The sequence below is a fragment of the Musa acuminata genome, chromosome BXJ2-3, assembly GCF_036884655.1.
Source record: "Musa acuminata AAA Group cultivar baxijiao chromosome BXJ2-3, Cavendish_Baxijiao_AAA, whole genome shotgun sequence".
In the NCBI taxonomy this organism is placed as follows: domain Eukaryota; kingdom Viridiplantae; phylum Streptophyta; class Magnoliopsida; order Zingiberales; family Musaceae; genus Musa; species Musa acuminata.
In genome coordinates this window covers 44,524,636-44,550,035 of record NC_088340.1, presented here as the reverse complement: position 1 = coordinate 44,550,035, position 25,400 = coordinate 44,524,636, and the positions used below count along the sequence as shown (strand labels likewise).

The 25,400-nt window shown below is 39.2% G+C and overlaps 2 protein-coding genes across 6 annotated transcripts; one reads left to right on the top strand and one right to left on the bottom strand.

The window, feature by feature from the left end:
* Nucleotides 1-186: 186 nt before the first annotated feature.
* Nucleotides 187-7,249, top strand: LOC103979672 (uncharacterized). Of its 5 annotated transcripts, XM_009395841.3 has the most exons (7): nucleotides 187-596; nucleotides 678-820; nucleotides 1,528-1,654; nucleotides 2,002-2,291; nucleotides 3,150-3,405; nucleotides 6,678-6,755; nucleotides 6,882-7,249. In XM_009395841.3, the coding sequence occupies exons 4-7, from the start codon at nucleotides 2,005-2,007 to the stop codon at nucleotides 6,930-6,932; spliced, it is 672 nt and encodes a 223-aa protein (XP_009394116.1). In that variant the 5' UTR covers nucleotides 187-596; nucleotides 678-820; nucleotides 1,528-1,654; nucleotides 2,002-2,004; the 3' UTR covers nucleotides 6,933-7,249. The 5 variants fall into 5 exon arrangements, with proteins under 5 accessions (XP_009394116.1, XP_009394114.1, XP_064957720.1 ...); XM_009395839.3 differs by lacking the exon at nucleotides 1,528-1,654 and having other exon boundaries at nucleotides 189-596; XM_065101648.1 differs by lacking the exons at nucleotides 187-596; nucleotides 678-820 and adding an exon at nucleotides 857-1,170.
* Nucleotides 7,250-12,492: 5,243 nt separating this feature from the next.
* On the bottom strand, nucleotides 12,493-24,718 carry LOC135608580 (RNA cytidine acetyltransferase 1-like). The gene is made up of 26 exons (XM_065101646.1): nucleotides 24,504-24,718; nucleotides 23,929-24,020; nucleotides 23,604-23,775; nucleotides 23,370-23,492; nucleotides 22,570-22,743; nucleotides 22,240-22,350; nucleotides 22,016-22,149; nucleotides 21,841-21,934; nucleotides 21,013-21,111; nucleotides 20,555-20,691; nucleotides 20,336-20,433; nucleotides 18,897-19,020; nucleotides 18,731-18,818; nucleotides 18,553-18,652; nucleotides 18,391-18,443; nucleotides 17,596-17,772; nucleotides 17,474-17,511; nucleotides 16,402-16,492; nucleotides 15,805-15,984; nucleotides 15,591-15,699; nucleotides 15,440-15,509; nucleotides 15,214-15,361; nucleotides 14,403-14,531; nucleotides 14,196-14,318; nucleotides 12,981-13,046; nucleotides 12,493-12,898 (listed from the first exon to the last, which is right to left on the bottom strand). Exons 1-26 carry the CDS (start codon nucleotides 24,606-24,608, stop codon nucleotides 12,641-12,643), a joined length of 3,093 nt encoding a protein of 1,030 aa, XP_064957718.1. The 5' UTR covers nucleotides 24,609-24,718; the 3' UTR covers nucleotides 12,493-12,640.
* Nucleotides 24,719-25,400: the final 682 nt, after the last annotated feature.

The following is a 25,400-nucleotide window of genomic DNA, read 5'->3' as shown; positions in this document are numbered from 1 at the left end:
CTGTGTGCCAATCCGATCCGTCCAATAGCGAACAAAGGGTAGAGAACGAAGCATCTGACGGTGGGGCCCTACTCATTACCCAGACGGGAAAATAAGTGGCAGGATGTTAACATGACGCCGTCAACTTAGACCGCATTAACACTGCTCGCACGGCATGGGGAAGAACAAAACGGAGCAGCGTAACGGGAATCATCACATAACCAGAAGAGCTTCGATGATCGTTCATCGCAGGATCAAAGGAAGAGAGAGAGAGAGACTCGAAGCCGAACCCGGTGATCCCGTTTTATTGAACGGGAGAAGCCACAAAGCACAAGCGGGCGTATAAGACGCCTGATCAGGGGAGAGAGAGAGAGAGAGAGAGGGAGAAAGAGAAAGGCAGCATTTCGTCGATCAAAGCTCGCAGTTTCGATCGCTCACTTCTCCCTCTTGTTCTTCTTGAAGAGTAAAAGAAGACGATTCCAGAGGAAAAGAATTCTGGATACTGCGGTTCTTCCTCCGATTTTCCTTCTTCGATTGTTTTGAGTAAATTTCTGCTGTTAAATTCCATTGGGATTAGGATTGATCGACGGATTTGAAAATATTTGTAGCCTTTGAAGGTATGCATTTCGTCACTGCTTGGTTTTATTAGAAATTGCTGGATGAGTTCTCCTGATTCCTAATCTGTTCTTGATTTCCAGAGTTCCCGGGACCAACTGAGGAGGAGATTGCAGGACTTGATCTTGAGGGTCGTACGATGCTGATGTTCTGATGAAGGCGAGTCCTCCGATTTGATTCAAGGCTCTCTGAGTACTAGTACGCCGTTCTGTTATCAACCAGCAAAGTATGTGATCTTTCCATAACTTAAACAGATGCGTGTTCTCCAAACCTCAGTCGGCATTCCTTTGTTCAATCGTATGCTCCCAACGATCTGTCGTCTTATTCAATCAAATTTAGTGAAATCCCATTGTGAACCGGCGAAATCTGATATTTATTCAGAGGATTGGATTCTGAAACTCGACATGTTTTTCGGGTTTTCTTGCAAGTAGGATCCAAGGGACGACCCTTTCAAGATCATTAATGCTGTGATCTCCTTCCTATTTCCCTTTTCGAACTGATTTTCCTTTAGACCTGTTTGGAGTCTTAATTACAATTGGATCAGAGTGGATCAATGTTCATCAGCTTGAATCAAAGGTATGATCTTTTTTTTTCCGTGCACAAACCTGAATACTTATAGACGATTGAAATCTATCTTTTGACATGTAGCCATGTCCTTTTCAACAAATTTTGGTTGTTCTTTCATTTCTGTGATTATTTTGGGACAAAAGAGGAAGCGGTTTCTCTTCATCTTCCGTCTCTATTCCTTGAACGAAAGCTATCCTTTGTTCTCTCTTTGTTAACTGATTATGGTAAAACAACTCGGACCAATTTGCTGCTGAAGTGTCTAAACTTCTTCTCTTGCCGCTGAACCCACTAAGATATCTTATTTGTTTCTTTTGTATCATTTCTCTAATTTTCTCCTCTGTTTTCTAAGTCAGTTTTTTACTGTAGAATCGAAACAGAAGAAGATCAAGAAATGTCAATGGTGGCAGTGATCCTTGACTATTATTATGCATCCCAGTTCATTGGCAATTCTTTTTCTTCGAATTAGTTCATTTGATGTACTCTGTTATTACAGGTCGTGTTTCCTCTCTCTCTCTCTCTCTCTCTCTCTTTGTTCGCTGTCATAGGTTCAATTAATCACGTTTCTAATATTGATGGGGAAGGATCAAACATGAATGTTCGGATGTATTACTCGATCGAATAAGAGGACATGTAAGAATGTACTTAAAGGTCATGTTTTTTTATTGGATTTTCCTCGTATCTCATCTTTCTTCTCCTCCTCCCTTTGCAATCGTTCATTCTTTATTTCTACATGTTAATCATCTAAATGAGCAGTCATCGTCTTCCTTCGCCTTCCCTCTAAATCCAAATGCGAAGGAAACGGGAGAATGATGCTCATGGGTACATGGTTGGCACGTGCAGGAGATGGAAAGCAAGCCAACTGGGAATCACCACCGCGTGCGAGGCACGGGAAGAGGCGGAGGAGCAGTTGAAGCATTACCTAATAGCAGCAACCACAACGAGAGTCTACCGACGCCGCCGGAGTTGCTGTTGCAGTGGGGGAGCCGTAAGCGGCTACGGTGCATCAAGTTCCAGCACAAGGACAACGATGCCGCCACCGGCAACCAGCCTACCGCTACCACTGCAGCCGCCGCTCGCGCCGACCGTGCTCTTCGAAGAGCCACCTCGGCCCCCTACAAACAGGCGCTCAGGTACCCTTCTCCCTCCCGTCTCGTTTAGCATTTGAAATCTTCAGAGATATCTATTTGATATTACAGTGGCCTCTTATCTCCGTGGTGGGTCATTCCCCGCTGTGTTTCGGATGGGAAACACTACCGTGCCCTTCGGTGGCACGTCTTGTCTTGTCGTCATCTATTGCTTGTTGCAACCCAACCGCGAGTGCGGACGGCGACTCACGTGCCGCTGGCACGTGAGAGAACCCACGGCTAATCATACTTTTCTTCCGTGTCCCAGATCTGTTTCTCGGGACGGGACAAGCGACGACCGGGTCTTTTGCTGTTCTTGCCGGTCCAAGCTTCCCAATCAGTATCCTAATTTCCTTGTAGATTCATATGATACGGGAAGTAATAAAAGACAAAAACATTTAAGAAAATTTCCATGTTAAAATATAAAAAAAAAAAAAAAAAAAATCAAGTGACAATCATATTTTTATTTAATTTCCATGCGTCGGCACAAGAATCCCTGCCGTGCCAACCACGCAAGCCACGCTACTGGCAGTACCACCTGCCCGGCCACTTGTCACTGATGGGCCTGCGTGAGTGAGCCAGCCGGTGCCGTCTGATTGGTTCACGCTGTACGTGCATGCACCATCGTTCCACCTGCATCTCATGTCACGTTTAAACACTCCTTCCTCCCTGTCTCTCTCTCTCTCTCACGGGACCACCGGCATTTCCCCCCACATCGGCAATTCCTCAACCTTCTCCCAGAATAAGCCGACAGCAGTCAGGCAGGGACAATAGGCTTTCGTATGCAATAACTGTCCGTCAGGTTGGTCGATCACTTTATTGCTTCGTTAACACATGTTTCTGTTCTCTCCTTTTTCTAATTAGGAATAATTTGGAGGCGACAGAGGCAGCTGCTATCAGAGGCAAACGTGGAGTGACATCGCCGGAGAGGGAGAGGGAGAGGGGCGTGGAAGCTGGGGGATCGGCGTCGATGGATGGGGCTCAGAAGGCGGCAGCGTGGCCTAAGCTGGCTCTGTCGCTGACGAACAAGGAGAAGGAAGAGGACTTTTTGGTCTTCAAGGGTTCCAAACTTCCCCAGCGCCCCAAGAAGCGGGCCAAGCTCCTTCAGCGGACCATCAACGTAAGCTCGCCACTCTTCTTCTCCCCATCGTTACTAACTTTTTGGTGTCGAGCAAATCAATTACTCTTATATAATACGTATAGGGTAATACAATACGCAGAGTTTTCTTATAAAGAGGATTCTGTTGGGAAAGGAAACATGGAAACTTTTTCAGCTTTTCTAAAAGATTATGGCTTAACCATTCTCCTACCTGCAATGTCATTTGTGGTATGACATGGAGCCCACTTCTTGTCTCATACGCACACGGGTAGTTGGTGCCAAGCGCAAGAAAAGAATTTTTCGTTATCATTGGTACGACATGGGAGCGGTAGTTATCTGTCTTTAGACTAAACAGTGAGCGTTGGGCGGAAAATTTAGGTGGTTTGGTAAACGTGCCAAGGTTTTGACTTCGTGAAAGGCCCAAGAGAGTGGGTGGGGACGAGAGCATTAGAAAATTGACTTGTTAATTTATCCGGGATTCTTTTTTCCCATTTTGACATTACGGGAGAGAGCTTCTAGTGATGTTCATAGTCGTTCATCGCCTTTCTGGGCGAGCTTCTGGACTAATATACATCTATATGATAGCTGATGTGCATTATTGGGAGAAATTATGTTCTCCATAGAGAATTTAAAGTTTAGTGGATGAGCAGAGCAGTGATTAAGGATTTGAAATAGAAAACAAAGATACCAACAAGTAATACAGTGCATAATATAATACGGTATTTAGGCCAATGCTTGAAGAGTATGTAAATCCATTTTCAAATGCACTCTTTTGTCATATGCCATTCTTTTCTTTTTAAGGTTTTCTTTTATCAAAGAGATGTGGATTTCTCCATATTACCCTATCACTATATAACAAAAAAAAAAAAGTGCTTCAATCGCTCCCATTGCTTTCGTTGTTCAAGGGTTGGAACTTTTAAAAGTGCGAGGATGTTGTTCGAAGCTGGTGAATATATGTGGATTGGCTGTGAAGCCAAGATGACTTTATGCATGAAAGTGGTGAGGATTGATCCTTTCTCTTTCCAAGAGAAAGGAATCAGAATACAAGGGGAAGAGGAAAATAGGAACCATTGTTATCTTTTTATGATAGTGTGCATTTGCAGAAAAGCTACTTCTCCTCATCATAGTTTAAAATGACAAATGGAAAAATTTTGAAATCATGCAACTGTAGCAGGGTGTGTGTGTGTGTTTTCAAATAATATTGGCAAATTTTTGAACAAAAAAAAGTTGGTTCAACTGTACCTTGTTTAAAAATTGCTAGTCTGTGCTCCATGACAGTTTAATCATTTTTGTTTAGCACATCTAATTGGTAAGAACAGTATGATTTAATCGGCAAGTTTTCGTGCATGATTGGTCCGTGATGGCACCAATCTTCCTTGCAGCTTATCTAAATCAAATACATGAAGTGTATTATAGATGTGTTTTGTTTCCTTGGCTATATTAGAATGTTGTAAGCTCTAGTGACCCATGGTCCATATGCTAAAGGCATGAGCTTCTCTCATTTGGCTAAAATCACCGCCAATCTTTTGTGGTGAAATGAAGGCCCATCAACTTAGCTCTTTGATCTAGATTTATTATAGTCTCACAAAGTCCTCAGCTAGGTAAAGTTAGTTCTCTTCATTTTTCTTGGATGTCTTTGTATACAATATGTGCACAGTCCCCAAAATGGGTAAATCCAAGGATAAGCAATGACTGGTATTGCAGATTAGGAGCTAACTGAAATAACATAATACAAGTAGTTGGCCTATGCTTGTAGAATGTGTAACAACATTTATGAATTCACTCTTTTCTCATATCCCTTTTTGTCTTTTGGTTGTAGTCTTGTATTGCAATGCAGATTAGGAGCTAAACAAAACTTTATTAACTTTTTTATGTTGCCCATAAAAAAGTTCCACTCTTTCAAGAAAGGAATACCTAAAGGTCCTAAACATTCATTTATTGTAGGTGGAATACCTAAAGTTCTACTGTAAGGCCATTAGCTTCGCTGGCAACAGTAAATGCCAGTCTTTTCTTTTAAAGGTTTTTTCCGGCAGATCTTTGGATTCATCCAAACCTAAAAGGCTCTATTTTTTTAAAAAACGAGAAATTTCAATTCCTCCCATTGCTTGCATTGGTTGAGGTTGGAACTATAAAAAGTTTGAGAATCATGTTACAAGCTTTGAATATATGCCACGCTTTTGTATAATTTGATTTACAGACAAGAATTGCTTCAATCTCTTGGAAACAGAAAGGAATCTGAGTACAGACGAAAAATGGATAATGGGAAGCATTGTTCTCTTTTTATGGTAGTGTGCATATATGCCAGAGAATATTTCTCATTTTAGTTTCATATTATCAGAATTCATGAGAGTGTAGCAAGGTGGTTCCTTTTTTTGAATAACAATGGACAATGGTGAAGTTTTGGACAGACAGATTTGGATAAGTTCTTGTGACCCTCTGGTATCTCATCAGCAATGTGGCTCTAACAGGTTGCATACCATGTTGCCATGAAGGGACATTGCGTAAAACTGCGTACCTTTGGTAATTGTTAGTATGTGCTTGTCTGTTCCAGTTTAATAATGATTATTTAACACATTTAATTAGTTAAAAGAAAGTATGATTCATTTGGCAAGCAGGTGCACAACTGGGCTGTGGTGTAACCGGTCTTTCGTGTGATGTCTCTGAGTCAACTGAATTCAGTGTCTTTTAGATGTGTTCTGTTTTCCAGTCTGTGTTCGAATGTAGGAGGCTCTGACGACCCATGGCCCATACTTGAAAGCAATTCTCTCACTCGAGTGCAACCCTTGACAATCTTTTGCCACTAGCTAGAGATCCATTAATTTAGCACTTCTTTCCAGATCTATTATATAGGCCACAAGTCCTTCGCCAACTGAAATCCATTCTCTTTTTTTTCTTAATTTCTTTATGTACTGTATATGTCTGTTCCAAATCGGTAAAGGCAAGGATGAACAACTTGTATGCATTGATGTTGTTCAGATGCATCATCCCGTCATACTTGAGCTTTTTCCTCTGGATGCAACATGTAGAGCCCATGATGCATTCCTTTATCTTCACAGATTTGCTTATTTGTATAAACTTAGAAACACAAACAATTACTCCTCAATATAAAATACCATAGTGACAGTCGAAGCACCTCTTACTATTATGATTAAGATTCTACGTGGTGGGTATTACACTGATAGTCTCAACACTTTGGTAGTATAACTTGAAGGCTACATATTTTGTTCTTTGATTGTCTTTTCTCATATTTTTAGTTCTTGACATTAAATTCTTTTGCACATTTTCTGAAAAAGCTGGTGAGCCCGGGGGCATGGCTTTGTGATCTGACCCTAGACCGGTATGAAGTCCGAGAAAAGAAGATCTCAAAGAAGGTTTGTAATTTCTCTTAACATAATGCTAGCACATAGAGAATTTAGAGTTTGATAAATGAGCAATGATTTATTTAATAGATAAATGCAGCATCTTCAAACCTGTTCTTATCTTTTCTTGTTTCACAGAAGCCACGGGGTTTAAAGGCGATGGGAAACATGGAAAGTGACTCGGAATAGCAGATAAGGAGGTTGAGCGAACAACGAAAGAATAACCAAGAGATCAAAGTCATATAAGAAGGTGGTGATACACATGAGTTGTTCGAAGTCTAGGGTACGGATGTTTCATCCTGTTAAAAGGTGAGGTGAAGAGTAAAAAGAAAGTAGGAGCAACTAGTGAAATTTTTTATGGATCTAACCCTTGTGCAAAGAGAAACATGCTCACAGCAGTCTTGTGTTATAACACTAGAAAATGCAGATATAGGATCTGCAATTCTTTCTCTATTCGACTTTGTTATTTCTTTTTTTGGTTAATGAAACTATCCGGATTGAAGAGATGCTATGGGTATTGAATTAGATTGCTGGATGGTCAGGTCGTGGTCGGCCAGCTTGAGCTGCACGGCTCATGTTTTTAAACTTTTTTTTATTCCCAGCTTGGCTACTAGTCTTCCTCTGTCAATGTGTTATCTCTGCAGGAGGTTGAGGAGCAGGTGACATATGCTTCAAATCAGATTGCCTGGAAGCCGTGATGATTTGTATGTAATAGAACAACATGTCCTCCTTGGTATTTACGCAATGTCTGTAAAGACATATCAATAATGCTGGCTGATTCTGTGGATGTCAGTCAATTTTGTAGCCCTCCCTTTCTCATGCCATTTAGGCAAGTGTTTTTTTTGGTGATCGATGTATTTTTGGGGACTAATTATTGTCCCAGCTGATTAATTGAATAGCTTTTTATTGCCAAAAAAAAAAGAAAAAGAAAAATGCTTCGAATGCTATTGATTTCAGTGATTCGAGTAGGGATCGTTGGGCAAGGATTTGCTGGTGGGTCACGGGAGCAGTCAGCTCGTAAGATTTTGGCCCAAGGATTGAATACCACCGTGTGTAGCAGAGTCTTGCTGTCAGCATCGGCAGGGACAAGGACACAAGCACAGTGACTACAACAATGTGCCAGAAGCCCATAGTGAGGCCATCGTCGACGGTGCAGAGGAAAACACGCAGTGGTTGCCAAGCGCATGATGACCATCAGCAGAGGGTCCAGGAAAGAGAAAGCAGCCTTCTTCCAAAGCCACCGTCGCATCGTACTTTACTCGATGACACTTGAACCTCCTCTCGTGTTCTGTAGCCCGAAGAGCATAGATGCTGTCGTGGCTGGAATCTTGCATCACATGGTGCAAAGGGAGGAATCGTGCGAGGTGACGGTGACCGATCGGTGCTTTACACATGTATCACAGGCATTCTCCATCCACCCATGTCTTTCTTTCTTTCTTTCTTTCTGATACTGTTGCAAATCATGGCTTCTTCCGGTGCAAGTTGCGGCATCGAGTTTCTGAGGACGACGAAGGTAATTTTTTTGTCAGATTTTCTTTGTTCGGAGAGAAAAAAAAAAAGATGAAAAATAAATTTGTCAGGATAACCCTTTTATAGTTCGGATGGGTTCTTCTTCTTCGAAGCTTTAATTAACAGAATAGAGAGATTTCCTCGTATAGTTGAAAAAATCTTATCTTCTATTAATTTTTCTGTGCTACAACCTAATAAAAAAGTATAAATGAACGGTATATTGTTTTAATCAAGTTCAGGCCTCCTGTGTCAGTCAGTTTGCTTGCCTCTGATGCCGCTGCATCCACCATCTATCCTCACTTAGAAATTTATTGGGCTGACTTATGTGAAATTTACAGTGTACGTACGTACGTACGTACGTACGTACGTTGTGAGCCTAAGAAATTATTGGGCCATCATCCATGGTGAATGATTCAGGGGGGAACAGTCCTCGTTGCAGGAGATGGCAGCCGCCGCCTTTTCCTTGCATGAAAACCATTTACACACACAAAACAAATCACATACATGTCTCGTTCCACCCAATTCATCTTCAACAAATTGTGTTCGTAGCGTTTCGACCCTTTTTCCTGCATGACCGACCGACCCAACAATCTCTCAGCACGTAGAAACGAATGATCTTACAACACAACTTGACTTCCACCTGCCTGTCGTCCGTCCGTCCACCCCCTCACCCCCAGCTGTTCACATGATGCGATGAGATGCGATGCGATACTCGCTGTCGCATTATCGGCTTCCAATTATGCGGAAAATAATGTTGATGTGCACCAGTTTGGGTGGGTATTCATTAAATAAAAGAACCATATTAGCCACCGATATAAAGTACAGCTGTCGCCAGCTGTCGGATCGGATCGGATCGGGCAGCCACCCGCTCCGCTACCTGACTCCTCTTGGCTATAAATAGTCCCCCCACCCATCCATCACCGCCGACCCTGTTTCTCGGACTAGCTTACGCTCGTCTGTCTCGCCCCCCGCCCCGCCCGAAACCCTATCTCAAGAAATAGAGCTTCATCTGGCAATGGCGGGCTTAGAAGGCAAATCCCTCGCAGTTTTCCTCGCTGCCGTGGTTGCCGCCGCCTTCCTGGCCGGAGGAGCCGTCGCCGCCGATGCTCCGGCCCCGAGCCCCACCTCCGCCGCCGGCGGCCTCTCCCCGTCGCTAGCCATCGCCCTGCTCGCATCCTCCGTCGCCCTCCTCCTGGGATCCCTCCGCCATTGAGGGATCTGCTGCGTGGTCTCGGTTCACGGGTCGTCGTTAGGGTTTTTGTTTCAGTAATATTGATGGCGATGGTGGTGATATATAAATTATGATGGGAGTCTGGTGTGAGCCTGTAGATATGATGACACTTTGGTGGTTGCTGAGATCGATGCATTATTATTATTGATTGTTCTGCTTGTTTTTATTTTTATTTTGTTTGTCATTGATGTTCTTGATTTGTTGGTGAGCTTTTTATTGTGCTTTTGATGGATTGCTGGTCTGTGATTTGGGTTTGATGGCTGGAAATTCTAAGCGTCCTCCTTGTCTCTGTTCTTGAAATGTGAGTTGGCTGTATCGCTGATGAATGATATGGCTGGTGTGGTCGGGAAGGTTGTGAGACAGAGGAGAAGAGACTTGCCGATTCACTTTCTCCTCTTTAATGACGACACAAATTAGTAAAACCCTATGTTAATACCATCAAATCATTTGCACGTCCAACCGATCCGATCTATGAGATGGTAAAATTTGCATCCGATGATGGCAGCACCATTGGGTTGAAAGTTATGATGAGAAGCCGCCTCCATCGTTGTGCCTGAGACCGAGGACAAAAGCTGGCGACAGGACATGGCGATCGGTGGTGCCTCTTTACCAGCACCGCATGTGGTGGTGACCGACCTGATCGCCGAAAGGGTGATGAGGTGGAGGCCCTCCAGCATTTCGAGCTTGAAGATTGGAGGAGGACGATGCCATGGCATCCCATCTTTGTTGCTCTGCCAGCCCGAAAGGAAAGGAAAGGAAAGGAAAGGGGGGCTGAGGAGAAAGGCATCTTCGGCGGTAATAAAGACGGTGCCGTACTAGTTTCCGATGCGTGGGATGTCGGAGGGCATGACAATGCGGTCAGTCAGTCAGTGTTCCCCTCTTGTCATGAACTGAAAGTGTGGACTTTTGCTACACAATGAAGCAATCATTACAGTGACTAACCTGTATGTAAGTAAATTAGTAGTAAAACCATCTCGATCACCAAAATGATTCTGCTGGTGTACAACCAACCACCTTTTAGTTTGGTCTGCAATCCAATTAGAAGAGCTCTTCCCATGGCTCTTTTTCTTTCTTTCTTTCGACACCTCATCGACAACCAACAACGACTGTCAAAGTGAGTGCCCACCACAAACCAACCATTGGACACTCACCTAATCCCTTTTTACTTAAAAAAAACAGAAGATGAGACTGGCATTGGCATGGAGAATTGAAGGCCTAATGGCCACTATTATTTGTTATCATGAATGAAAGAAAGTGCCATCTTCTGCTTTACCATTAAAAACCAATGGGGCTGGTGACAGCTGCAGTTGGTGTGTCATTTTGGTCCCTTCCCAGTATACTTTTTTTTTTTGTTCATTCTTAGTTAGATTTCTTTAGGAAAATCAAACCTTTAATCTATCCCATATATATTCTAATTGTCTGACATGTAGGTGATGTTCACTTTAAAATATGTTTCGGATCAAGGTATCGAGACAACAACACTCCTCTAATACTTAAATTAATGAGGCTTTAGAGGATTGGGGGTCTAAGCACCCAAGGTAAATGATATATATTACATGAGCTAGTTAGAGTAAAAACTATCATTGAGAACAAAACAAAGGTGCATTTCAGTGGGATGGTGATGAATATCGAGAACTATTACATATATCCTTTAGTCATCGATCGTCTGATCATATGTCAAATCCAAGGGGCTACGGAGTATCAATCCATCGGGTTAGCTTTCCCATTAACATTATGTGGTTGATCTTATAGGGCAAGTCGACATTCTCCTCAACACCACATTGCTATCTTCGTAATGTTGAGTCCCACCTAACGTATTGATCGAGTGGTGACAAAAATACTTTTACTTATCTTTCTATGATTTTCTTGAAAGGTACACATAGTTTTTATTTTTTTTTATTTGGTACCTCTTGTTTCTTATAATCCCTATAATGCCCCTCACCTTTGAGTGTCTACCTTCGAATAGTGACAAGGTGAGAGATGAGGAAGGGAGCATGAAGATCGAAGAGGACTAGGAGAAGGATGAGATGGTTGCTAATGGCACTAAAGGAGACGAGACAAGGGCCTCCAAAGGGGGTTAGAAGCAAGGGAAAAGTCGAGATTGAGGCTATGGGCATCATGGACCGCGACAAGAGGTTAGCCCCACCTCCTCGACTTCGACTTCGTTGTGTGCCTACCCTCTACATCACCTTGATGATTGGAGTGCAATGCTTCGTTGTTGGATGACTTAAAGAGATCGACGGGTAGGAGAGAGGCAATTATGAGAGGTATAGCAGACATCATGAGAAGGCGAGGGAGAAGCCTTTCATGGCAAAGTTGGTGGTGAAACTAAGGGGGCAAAACAACAAGTGGGTTTGCGTAGTTGATGTCTAGCAAGATTGGCCATGTAGGGGAGAAAGGAAGGGAAGACCTTTCATAGCCACATCCTTCGTCTCAATGTCTTTCCCTTTTCGAGATCAAATAGTCGTGATACACGAAGAAGGCCTAATGACCGACATGATACGACAACAAGGACCATTATGAGTATAGAAAAAAAAAAAAAAAAACACCAAATGGGATAAGTAAGAACTTCAGGAACCTTTCAAAAAAGAAAATTCAAGAAAACCACCCTAAAATGTTAACAAACATATAAGTATGAGAAATTACTCTACACATGGTTACAGATCCATAACATTTAGCAATATTGATCAACATTACTGTTTTTTCATTAATTGTTGTGATTCCTGATAAACCAATTTCATACCGACAGAAATAATTTTCGAAATTGATATCGGACTGATGCTCCAAAGCGCCTTCTTGACATAATCATCAAAGCCTTGGAACAATATAACACTGAAGATCCATGCACCACAACAAATCCAGACTCATCTTCTTTTTATACATGCAGCTAATCTCAACCAATCGAAGAGTAGGGCTGAAAGAATGATTCATTCCCACCAAAGCAGTATAATCTTTGGCCTAAAACATTCAGCAATCATTTTGCCTCCACTTGGATAAAAACCACTCTCAGAATGCAAATTGCATCAGTTTTAACTTTGCATCAGACAGTGAGAATTACAGGGAAAAATAATAAACAATGAAGCAAAACTTTTCAAATCTTCTAAATGGACATATAAGCCATATTGCTGTTTCACCAGCAATTTGCCAGGCAGGTGTTTTACATTCTCTTCTTTTTGTTTGATTTTGGTTTCTCGCCATCCTTTCCTTTCCTTTTGCTCTTATTTGTTTCTTGGCTGGCTCCCAGCTTGCCCATCTTTTTCCTGTTAGATTTTACACTGACAATACCACTTGCGGACACTTTAACCCCTCCATTTTGGAGAGCTTTCTCAAACTCCCCTTCTTTGTCGACAATAGCATATTGCTGAAAGTATTCTGGGTTCAAGATCCCATCATCATTCTCGGCTTTCATTTTTTCCTGGAGGCACATGCAAAAAGCTCAACAGATAAGTTTTAGAAAAAGCAAATATTGAACCACCAAGCAAAGCTAACATGCTCACCATAACCTCTCGTGCTGCTTGATCAAGTTCTTCATCCACGGATATGCTGTGAGGAGCCATTTCAATCTAATGCAAGGATCACAAGTTGAAGCACAAAGACACCGAGTTAGAGATTGTGGCAAAGTTGGTGGGTTAACCACAATTACTGCATCACAACATTCAACTGAAAATTATTCACTTGTCATATTCTAACTGTACATTATGTCGTGTAGTCCTTGTTACAAACAGAAAACATTTTTTGAGAGAGAACATTCGAAGTGGTCATTGTGTCACATGCTCCTTACAAACAGAATACTTTTTCGAGGAAAACAATCATCTTGAAATAGAAAACTTGAGGGAGAAAAAGGTTTCTAATAAGGTCATCATCCCTCTAAACCAGAGAGCAAACATTCATGATCCAAGTAAACAGTGCATCATATGCTCCTTATGAACAAGACACTTTTTAAAAGAAAGCGAGATACTATCTCGAAGTAGAAAACTTGACGAAGAAAAGTTCTAATGAGGATATGATCTCCATTAGCAAATTAACAAATACAAGAATCTAGAATGGAGTTAAATTTGTTAATAGATGTGGACAACACTATCACTACTCCATGAAACTTGCAGATCTAGAAAGAGTGTCAAGTGTTCCGGAAAAACCCCTTCTCGTTACATAGATAAAATAGATGTCATCTTCAATTAGCATAACAAGAAACCATAGATCTTATTCATTAATGGAAGATCAGTCATTCATCAAATACACCTACAAATTTGCCATGATTCATCTGTAGTTCACCGCATATCTGATATCAAAAGACTAATCACAATCTAAAATTTTCATTTTTTTTTAATGTCCTCACATAATAATAATTCCGTTACTGTTATGCTTTTCCTTTCACATACACTAACAACTCATTCAAGATTAGAGAACATGAAATTATAGTTTCTCCATGAAGATGAGGTGAACATGTAATTATACATCAGCCGTGTAGCTATGGCCAACTGTTAGCTTATTTTATTGCAATTGTTTCTGACCCATGGGCCACTGCCCTCTAGAAATTATCCACAAAGGATTGGCTGGAGCAACACTTTAAACTCCTTAGGTATCCCTTGATGAAATGCTAATACAAAGACATCTATGTTGTACCATGTTGTTCATACTTGACAAATGTCGATATTACCTCTTGTCAAGAATTACAGAATGATAAACGACAATTAATAATAACAACTTACTACCTTAAGCCGGGGTAATGTTTCATCGATCTCCCTGGCTACAACATTGTAAAGATGATTGTATAACTTCTTCATCACTTTAATAAACAAAGATAGTATTTGTTCTCTTTCTAGCTTCATTTCTTCCTGTTGATCCACAAAAGGAAAGAACAAAGTTCACAAGGTTTCAAATGCAAATAAATTTGTAACCTAAATTATCAGTGAACTGACCTTGATGTCTCCAACATCCTTGTTCTGCAAGCCTATGCAGAATAACACGGAGGCTTGCACAGGAGACAATGTGACCGGAATATTGCCTTGGAAATACTGATGTGCGAGGATAGGCACTAGGTCTAGAATCTACATGATGCAAAATGGACAACTTTCATTATGTAAGTTTAGATGTATGGTTCTTATGACTGTCATAGATTTCAAAGAAAAATCAAACAAACATCATTCATCAAAACCCCTTCATTTATATCTTTGTTTGATGTCCTGCAACCCAACAGTGGACAAAAGAATAGAGAACTCAATGTTGGATAATTTGGAAACAACACAAAATCTAAAAGATTAGTGTCATCAATAAGGATGTTAAGCTAGACACTTAGTTCATTAACTTCATTTTTTAAAAAAATTAGAAATATTTTCACTCAAACAATTAAGATAGTCTATTCAAGTATGTGTTGGATCAATAAACATTCAATCTGACCAGGGAGCAATCAATTTGAGTTTAGACATGCCCAAAAAAGATATACTATTTAAGCCACACGAGACCCTTCAGATTAGTAGTGCAAAGACAAAGAGGTATACCAAATAAAACTTTATCAAAGACATTTAAAATTTGACAGCTCTTAGTTTACCAAGTGATAATGCTCTTGTCAACAACTCAATGGTGGTATCACACTATCACTATTATGTACAATTTACCCAACTCCAAATAGTTGGAACTTACAGTGTATGACAGATGGCTGTTGGTACAAGAAAATGCAACATAGACCACTAGATATAACATATAAAGAAAAAGTGTACTCGAAACTCTTACCATGTGATAGTCAACACAATTATTTGTATATGCTTCAAGTCGCTTCATATCATGAGGGGACAATAGGTTATTCATGGGCTTCAAGTCACCATTCATGACAGTCAATTCATGTTCCTGATCTGCAAAATTTATCTTTGATGCCAAAACACTAGACAACATAGACAATCATAGTATAAGCATATGGCTAGAATTTATCATTGGAAGAAAGCTGATTATCTGAACTAACCTCATTGCGAGTTTATAATCAAATTTATGACATGTGGTACCCAAAAGACGCAGAAATCGCCGCCTGAAGTCTAGAGGAACATCATAAACATATTTTACTTATAATGAAATCACACAGGGAAAATATAAGGTGCACTTCTTTGGTATCTCACCTTGATAAAAAGGCTCAAGAAAACCATGTTCACCAGACTCACCAACTTCAACGTCATCATTGTTCAGTGGTTTCAAGAGCATGCATGTGTGCTCACCAGTGACAGCACTCTGATACACATAAAAATAAATAAATGAGTAAAATTATGCACAAACAAAATTATGAGAGAACATATGGTGCTAGGATAATAGAATATTTTGTGAGCAAATCATAACTGGAATCTGGCCAACATAGAATGGAAAAAATTTATGCTTTCTCCAGAAGCGAAAAAGATCCAAAGTAAGTCCAAAAGAGACACCAATATAGTGAAGCTTTTCTGGATGTCTCTCATGAAGATGAACGAGGAGAGGTGGAAGATTTGCTCTGGGCTTTATATTTTCTTCTAATAAGGAAACCTGCAAATATGGCAGAATTCAGTAGAGAGACCATCAAATGTGCATCAGAAAACAAATGACTGCCTGGCACGGTAGAAAACAAATTAAAGCTAGCTAACAGATTTAAGAGCACATTTTCTTGACTTGAAGCACAAAAAGGAAATTCAGAACTTATCGTGCAACAGCAAACAAAGAATATTTAATATGTAAAATAAGCATTCTGGTGCTTCTTCAATTCCGAAAGAGCACTAGCCTTAAGTTGATTGCAAGACAAAAGCCTAAATCTAATTTTCTGATTTCCAAAGAATACCCAGATCTCCTCAGAGTCACTCATCATGGATGACAGAAACACCGAAAAAAACAGATGATTCTTTTTACAAATGCTTGCATGGACTGTGGTAAGGAACTAGATGAAACCAATTTAGTTGAAATTTCAACCTTCTCTGCAGCTTCAGTCACTCTGACTTTAAGCTCCTCAACTTGCTCAGCATCTTCCTCAGCAAAATGAGCAAGCTGTCCTTCATAATATCTGATGACAGAACAATTTTATAAACACAAATTTCTCTGACTTGTGGTCTAAGCTGCACTATAATTCAGTTCAACTTAACAAAAAGATCAAACATTTACATATAGTAACTTGTAAACAAACAAAGACCCATAAGGGGCAATACAAAGAGAAAGGAAGGAAAATTTATGAGATAAGCAAGAAAAAAGTCTTTTGTTATTCCAAATGTTGCTTCATGATGTCACTCACATGATGAAATGAATATGATTATCACAGATAATTTACATCACTATTGTCCATATGTTCTCAAGACCAACACATATGCCTTGCATACTTTCAACCCCTGTAGACTAACTCTTAGTATATCTAGACTATTTTATGCAAGATCCACCATGACATCTGACAATTTACCTCTATTGTGGCACCATCACAATTATCAATCTTAGGAGGGACAGAAGATAACTATTTCAAGCTGGTGGCCTGCTAGGCAATGAAATGAAACCTTAGTAGAACATACTAAGCCTTTCCATGCATTACTTGACATACCACTTATAGGCACATTCATCAATTCCTACAACAAAGAGATCCCCTAAGGCTACTGAGTCAACCTTTGAGAGTTGCAAGCACTTGTCTGTCAATTTTCAGCAAGGTTTCCAATGATAATCCTTTTAGGAAAGGTTTTAATACCCATTCAGATGCTGATTTCAATAATTAGTCCGATTGGTCTGGTACTGGTAAACCAAGTGATAAATCAACATGTACCACCAGGTATTATAGAAAATATTTAACAAATGAATACCAAGCAGTACCAAACTTTATGTTCCTACACCAGTTAGTATGCAATGATCCAAACAGTATCTGAAATCATGCTTTAAGGTTAGTCAGCCTAACACCACATTTTGGAAGGAAGAAGATGATTAAGGTGTTTCATAATGCACATCTAACATCAAATAAGAAAACCGAAGAATTAAGTACAATGAAAATAGAAATAACAGGAAATCATACCTTGTTAGTAGATCCACGGCAGTTGAGCCATATCCAAGCTGCAACAATCAACATGATAATGTTTCATAAACAGAGTATAAAAGTAATAAACATGGAACAAAAAAAAAAACTACGCAAATTACCCTCAAGGCACTTGGATGTACTGCGATGCGCACTATTCGAGCTCCAGAGAGAGTAGGGAAGACATTATCTTGAAATTGTTCACAAAACTTCCAAGGTATCTGATCACCAAAAGGTTGGCGGCCCTCGCTTAAACTTTTTATTGCAGACTTACGTGATATTTGTCCTTCAAGGCAAACCTGAAAATTATATGAAATAAGGTAAATTTGCATGTTCATTCAAGAGAAAATTGCCTTCCAACCTATGACTAGTCATGAAACATGATCTGTATGGTTGAAACCGGAAAGAAATATCTCAATGTACAATGTTTAGCATAAAAATCAATTGGCAGAGGACTTTACTTTTGTGAGTTATTCCAAGTTGATAAAAGCTAAGATTCTGCAAAAACATTGACTTCTTGTGTAATAACTAAGTCAACTTAAGTGCCATTCTACTTGACCTAAAATCAACATAAATGAAAATTATCAAAACAAATTCTTATGCTCTGTAACTCCACTAGAAAAACAGACACTTTTTCTATTAATTATGTGACTCCACCAGAAAACATGACACTTGTGCCATTAGAGGAACTTAAGCCCTAGGGACAAGCTGATTTCAAGGGCCTTAAAATATGTGAACACTTAAAATCAACGCAAAAAGAAAATCCACGTTTGATGGATATTAATGTGACATGATACTTCAGGTCACATCAGTCAAGTTTTTCTATTAAAACCTAAAATTTCTTTTTTTATTACTTTGAACTAAAAGAGCATTAAAACATGTCACACAGGTATGATGGGTAAAATGCACCGATCAACCTGAATAACACATAAAATATCTGGAAGATGATTTTTTGATTCATCAACAGGACCTGCAAAAAGATACAGCAAACAGGTGCAGTCAGCAAACGAATATTAGAACAAGCACTTGCTCGCCTTTTTGGCTAAATGTAATTGGTACCAACAACAAGCAAACCATACCAAGCAACACAAACAAGTGGTGAGATGGAGCATCAGCCATCAGTTGCAAGTCATTAGGTGAATTTTTATAGTGGGAGGCAACATAAAGGGCCATCATGCGCTGAAATATAAAATTATACATATGTTAGTTTGAACTCTAAGCATTGGAAGAAATTGAAGCATAAACTTTATTGGCTACCTGTAAAAATATCTCACTTTCTTTGTGATATGAAAAAAGTGTGTCTCGATTGACGTAATAAAGATCACACTCACTTGGATGTGGTAGTCTATAATGATAGAGAAACATTAATGATAAAAATGAGAACAACATGACATGGTCTAGCTTTCAGTAACATGACACTGACCTGCTAATATTTGGAATATAACTTGCAACATCCAAGCAAAGCAAACCATTGAGCCAAGACTCAATTGGATCCCCAGAGGCATATCTGATAGATTCATTCAATTCAACCTTTTTGAAAAGCCTACCTAAAATTAAAGATGTAAAGGTCAAAACCAAAGAGCAATAACAAAAAGAAAAAGAAAAGGTAAAGCTCTAAAGCTCATTCCATAATTCCCTACACACATTTAAACTTGCATAATAAAACCTAAAAGAAACACTTCAATTTGATATCGAAAACTACTCCAGATGATTACCTTTGAACATGTACTTTCAAGAAAGTTGCTTTCTACTTGCGTGCCAATAGTGCAAAACAATGACAACATAAAGTAGGCAAAGCAGAGAAGCACCAATTAGCATTTCCGCTTCATCATCAAACTTAATAGTGAAGATGGTACAAGATATGCTGCTTCAAGAACTACACATATACCAACTATTTGGGCTTAAGCATCTAAATGAAATGCTTAACAAATGAAACAATGGGTAAATGCATCAAGTTTATACCATAAAGGGACTGTATATATGAACTACGGAGAAGAACATGAGACATGACAACTTGTGCAGCCATTGCCAAGTAAAAACTAAAAGGAATTCTAATTTCTAGGACTGCTGTATAATTGTTTTTCCTGTAACATCAAATGAATTGAATGAGAAGATAAGCTAACAATCAAAATGTATTGACGAACACATAACAATAAAGTTAAAGGAAGATAACTTGTGTTCCATAAAGCTTGCAAAAAATAACATGAACTGTAACCACTAACTCCAATCTTGAGTCAGAGCCTTATTTTATGCCTTGCCAAGATGAGCCCCTTGCCCATGTCAGTAACAGCAACTAGTTTTATGTCGCCACATCAAGAAGTATTTCATGCACCATTATTAGCTACCAAGGACCAGGTCCTCAAGACCAAGGGCCAACATATCCTCTACACCAATATTTTCTTTGATCGTCATCCCTATCTTATGTCATCCAACAGCATGTCTACTAATTATTCACTACACGATATTTGAACTCGTCAGATCTACACTAAGAAAGAAGCAACTGGAAGAAATACAAGGAAATGATATGAAAGAGGCATAGCAATGATCTTATTTTGCAGAAGATTACCGAACATAAAATATATACTCAATATCATGATAAATATTCTTATGAAAGATTTAGACATTTTTTTGCATTGAAGATTTAGACAATAATGAAGCTGACAACAACAGAACCATATCATATTTGATGTGACCAGCCCCCTTTGATAGCTAACCAAGCTTGTCTCAGCAAACCTTATATATCACAGCAGAGTTCTTCACAAAGACAACACGACTACTTTTTGGTTCCTATTAAACTAGCTTGAAATATGCAGGAAATGCTCCAAATAAACATCACAAATAATCAAAAATCATTTACTTTACCAGAATGATTGCCATCAGCACCCTGACTAGGTATTTGGCTTTGTGATTCTAATTGCTGAAGAAGCTTTAGTGACAAAGACCGACCAGTTCCTTCATAGCTTAATGAAAAAGATACAATAACCGGTTATTACATCAACTTATTGTACATTTGTCCAAATGTATAATAAATCAATGGTAAACAATGGCATGGACATGACAACTTAAGATGGCATATCATACCCATTGACAGTAGATGAGAGGAAGACCAGATAAGGTCCAAGCAAGGATTTTACGATGGGTAATGGAATAGCAGCAGCTTCATCAACAACTAGGAGCTCAACTTGAGAAAGCTTTGCATGGTCATGTGGCCTCAAGTACTGTCCAAAAGAACATCTTGCTTAGATGGGTGGAGTCATTAGTTCGTAAGGTTCATATTTAGAAGAAAAAAACATAGCAAAACTCATTTAGAAATATCCTTAACATGAAAAGACTTTGTGCCATTGAAACTTAATGCACTTCTTCACTAAGAAAACATCTACATGTAATATATGTACAATTAGTTCTAAAAGCCTATATAAGAAATTTCTCCCATCATGACTACTTCCCCTCAAAAAATATATTCTAGAACAAAACAACCCAGTAAATACAGAATAAAATTTAATTACAATAACAAAAAAAACAGAGCAATATTATATCACCTGAATCGTCTGGCGATGTTGCTTATAGATATTTATCTGAATTGTTGCTTTCTTCAATTCAGGATCAGCACTCTTCACCAGGTCATAGTGTAAATGTTCCTACAAGCAATCCAATGTTACATTAAAAAAAGTAACAAACAAAATGATCAATCAAGTTTAAATTAGGATGTAAACCAGAACAAAGTACCAGATACAAGAATACATCAGATGCACAGAGCAGAAGGAAAGGTTATCAAGTTTGTCAAAGCAAACCATGAAATTGAAAAGTAGGCATAATGGAAATCTTAATCGATACTGACAAGATAAAGATTAATCAGTCATTGAAATGTTATACACTGTCATCAGACAAGAACCATATCTCCACATGCCAACTACAAAGCATACACTCAATACCTGATTTCCATATGATGTGATAAGGCATCAGTATGGCAAAGCATACACCAATTTTTTGGCTAGCTACTTTGACTATTTTACATGTAAGAATAAAAATTCTCAACAATTTAAAATCAAGATTTGGCAATTCCAATTTGGTCTATTTGAAAGGGAAAAAAGATTAAAATGCTTAGAATAATAAAAAAACAAAAGATTTTACTCATCTATAATGCATAACAATATGAGATAAAAATTGTTGCATCACTTGTAATTTTTTATACCAAAATCACAAAATCTGATTATCAACTGTCAGATGATGTCAGCGTGTTTCTTTGGGATAATGAATAGAGAAAAGTAATAAGACAAATGTGTGCAAGACTGGGTATTCCAAACGTCCTATGATGTCTGATGATGTCACAGCAAAGAATTGCTATCTAAAATGAAAAATCTGCAAACCTTGTATTCCAATGCATTGATCCCCATACAAACAAACTCAAACAAGGTCTTGAGATTCTCTGGGCTGGGTGCGGTGACAAATATATTGGAGTACCTAAATGAGAAGACAAGTAGGCAACAGGTAAAAGTTTGAGTAAAAAAGAATAATGAAGTATAAATGGGTTATAAATGTAACCCTGCAGCAACAGCTCCAGCGACTGCAAGGCCCAGAGCAGCAGATTTTCCACGCCCACGAGCAGCTATCAAAGCAACAGTACTTCGTAGTGTTTTGTCAAGAATAGCATCAAGAAAAGTAATAACAGCTTTTCCCTGTATGGTTACAGATTCATGTATCACTCAAATCAAACAAACTAGAAACGAGGAAATAGATAAAATTATCTGGGCATCCACAGTCTTTACCTGGTCCATCGTACAACACTTCCCAATCAGCGGACCAACAGGAAAATCGTCATGAAATTGGTCCTTGAGATTCTTTAATTCCCGCTCCCTTTCAGATAAGCCCTCAGGATCCTTCAGCATTTAGGAAAACCACACAATAAGAACTGATGGAATTCTCAAATAACAAAACGAAGCCACATGAACAAGAGACTGCAATCCATGCATTATGGTGTCCGTTGTTGATGAACTTAATCAGCAATATGCAAAATATTAAATGTGAGCACATGCCAATAGGATGCACCAACATCCAAATTCCAAGAAATGGCTCAAAAATATTCGAGACAATCATACCTCCGTGATTGATACAGACTGGATTGATCTTATATGAGACGATATTGGTAAAATGTTAAGCTCATCATCCATTATAACACATGCCTTGCATAAGGCAATAGACAGCAAGAACCTTTCATTGAACCGTGCAGCTGCATGAGAATGAGACTCGGTTCGGAATCTCTCGTGTACATCCTGAAACCGAGAGATGAATAAAAAGGTTAAACAGCTAACGTCCAAAACCAAGGGACAAAAAGATCAAAAAAGATAAGAAGTCCACCAAAAAGGCATAAAGTGCATAAATCCTATTTCAAACTATTTCTTAAGTGCAAATGATGCATCAAGGACATTCTATAAGCTGAAAGTCAGATACCTGTTAAATTTCACAAATATAAACTCTGAAAACAACTTAGGACATGCAAAATGCATTAAAGAGAATAACAAAACTTAGGGAAAAAAACATATCAGAAATTAAGAAGGTACCTAAATTTTAAAAAATAATTTATTAGCACAAAAATATCAGAAATATAAAAAGAAAAAAAGAGGCAAAGATCCACGGCAAACTAAATAAAGAGAGTGCCAACGAAAAAAAATCCCTTGGGAAGTGATATTTATAACAGAATGTGACAAATAAAGGCTCCTTTAGATTGGCTGCACAGGAAATGATGAATAAGGCTAAATATAGGTACTGATACAAGAGGTCATGTACCTGCATGGTACCGAATAGACCATCACATGTTCAGTTCAGAAATCCTTAATCAGTATTAAACAAGAACAAGAGCATTCATTCAATTACAAGTTATGGTTGCTCTGAAGATTACCATGACCATGGTGTAGAGACTGGTAAGAGAGGAAAGAGATCGGAGCAACAAGATTATGAGCCCACCACCCTCCACTGTCTCGATAGTTCTTGCAAGAAGGTTAGGTGTCAATGCCTCAAAATCCTACAAGAATGTACCAACTCCATTAGCAAAAGAAAGTAATAAAAAATATTAAGAGGTAAGAAACAAGAGCAAGCTAATTGCAATATCTACCAGTAATTTGCAACAACAAACCTGTAAGATGCACATTCCAAATGTATTTCCAAGAATCCTTTCAGAATCTTTATATAAGCAATATGTTATATTTCCGCTCTCAACAAAAAGTGAAAAAGGATCAACTTTTTCAGGATCAAGCAACCCTCTCTGCATCAACTTCTTTATCTGCTTGGCACGTTTTTTCTTGTGACTAATATAAGAATTCATTAGTCAGATCAGGTGAAAACACCAGATAAAAATAGCAATTAGATACAAGAAGCATCAAGAAGAATCTAGATACCAAGTAATACAAAGCTATTACATGCAAAGGCTTAAGAAAGAAAATCGCAAGTAAAAGCAGCACCTGCTAAGCTCAAGCTTATCTTTGTAGCACCACAACACAGTTGGGCGAGACTTCACGACTGCCTTGCTTAACATGTAATGGAGATTCACAATCTGCATGCAGTCGTGGTATTACCTTTATCAGATGACAAGAATTTAAAGGCAAGCTCTGCATGATAATACGCAACACAAGCACAATGAAACCAAAATTAACGATCAACAACAACAAAATTATGAGTTCTTGTTCCTATTTCTTGGAGCCTCTTTCTTTCCCACTTCAAAACACTTTACCTAATAATGAAAACTCTAGTCTAATTATTCGTGATATCTGAGGGCATATTTTAGTGGCTCAACTTAAACTTAATCCAAGTATCAAAATACAAAAAACTTTTAACCGTTTAAAACTGCCAATCACTGTCAAGAAATCAGAATAAAGGGCCTAAAACCAGGTATAAAGTTGAGAGCCATAATCAATTTCATTATTTAAAAAAAAAACAAAAAACAAAAGGCGGTTCGAACGGAGTAATCGATGAGGGTTAAATTTCATGATCAAATAACTAACACCAGGTGCACAGTTGAGGGGAAGAGGGAAGTCACCTGATCTCGGGATTTGTCGCCGACGATGAGGAACATAGAACGATGTCTGAGCTTAACACCATTCTCGATGAGGGTTCGGATGCGGTCGTCCACCTTCTTCCTCATCCTCGACCGAAGCGGAGAAACCCAGCAGGGATTCGAGGGTTCGTAATCGCCTCCTCCGCACGCGAGCGATTTAGGGTTTTAGGAACGCTCGAGCCGTTAAAGGGTTTTTGATGGTCTAAAGCCGGCCGAATGATCGGATCACGGCCCTATAAATAGTTCTAAGCACTATTCCGGACAAAGCAGCCCGGTTCGGCCCGGTTGGGTCGAGGCGAGACAAGGCAACTCTTGGAGAATAAATTAAACGAGAGAGACTCAAGTCACCTGTCTCCGTCAAGGCACGGAACACTTTTCCTTCGTCAAACATGCACGTGGACCGTCGACGACACGTCACCAAGTCCTCGAGCCCCGGAGCACAGCGGGGGGTCTCATGACATCAGCTCTAGCGTTCGACGTGCCACTCTCCTGTGGCACAATTGTGTGTCCTGTCACGGTATGAATATTTTTCTTTCTTTCAGATTTCAGAAATAGCTCGGAACAAAACGATTCCTCTGCGCGGAAACACAAGTAAAACAAGAAACACTTCCCACTTAAAAAAGAACAAAAATATCTTTGCAGCACAAATCCAGAAGTACACGTGACAATGCTCGATAGAGTGAGTACACATGCATAATCGGAGAAATTTAAGGGGAAGCCATGATTACTATTGTGTCATTACAAGATTAGGCCACAAGTGTTTCTTGGTTCCATCAACAAACAAATTGTATTGGTTTAATCGTCGATGACAACTTAAAAATCAGCAATTTTATGAAATAACAGTTTTTAGGGTCGACAAATTAATTTTGGTTTAATCGG

Excerpts from the sequence above, each read along its gene's own strand:
- LOC135608580 (XM_065101646.1), bottom strand. The coding sequence starts at position 24,608 with ATGAGGAAGAAGGTGGACGACCGCATCCGAACCCTCATCGAGAATGGT. Across the intron at positions 24,021-24,503 it reads GCGACAAATCCCGAGATCAG|ATTGTGAATCTCCATTACAT; the intron begins GTGACTTCCCTC and ends GACTGCATGCAG. Across the intron at positions 22,351-22,569 it reads AGTCTGTATCAATCACGGAG|GATCCTGAGGGCTTATCTGA; the intron begins GTATGATTGTCT and ends TAAATGCTGAAG.
- LOC103979672 (XM_009395841.3), top strand. The coding sequence starts at position 2,005 with ATGGAAAGCAAGCCAACTGGGAATCACCACCGCGTGCGAGGCACGGGA. Across the intron at positions 2,292-3,149 it reads CCCTACAAACAGGCGCTCAG|GAATAATTTGGAGGCGACAG; the intron begins GTACCCTTCTCC and ends TTTTCTAATTAG. Across the intron at positions 3,406-6,677 it reads TCCTTCAGCGGACCATCAAC|CTGGTGAGCCCGGGGGCATG; the intron begins GTAAGCTCGCCA and ends TTTCTGAAAAAG.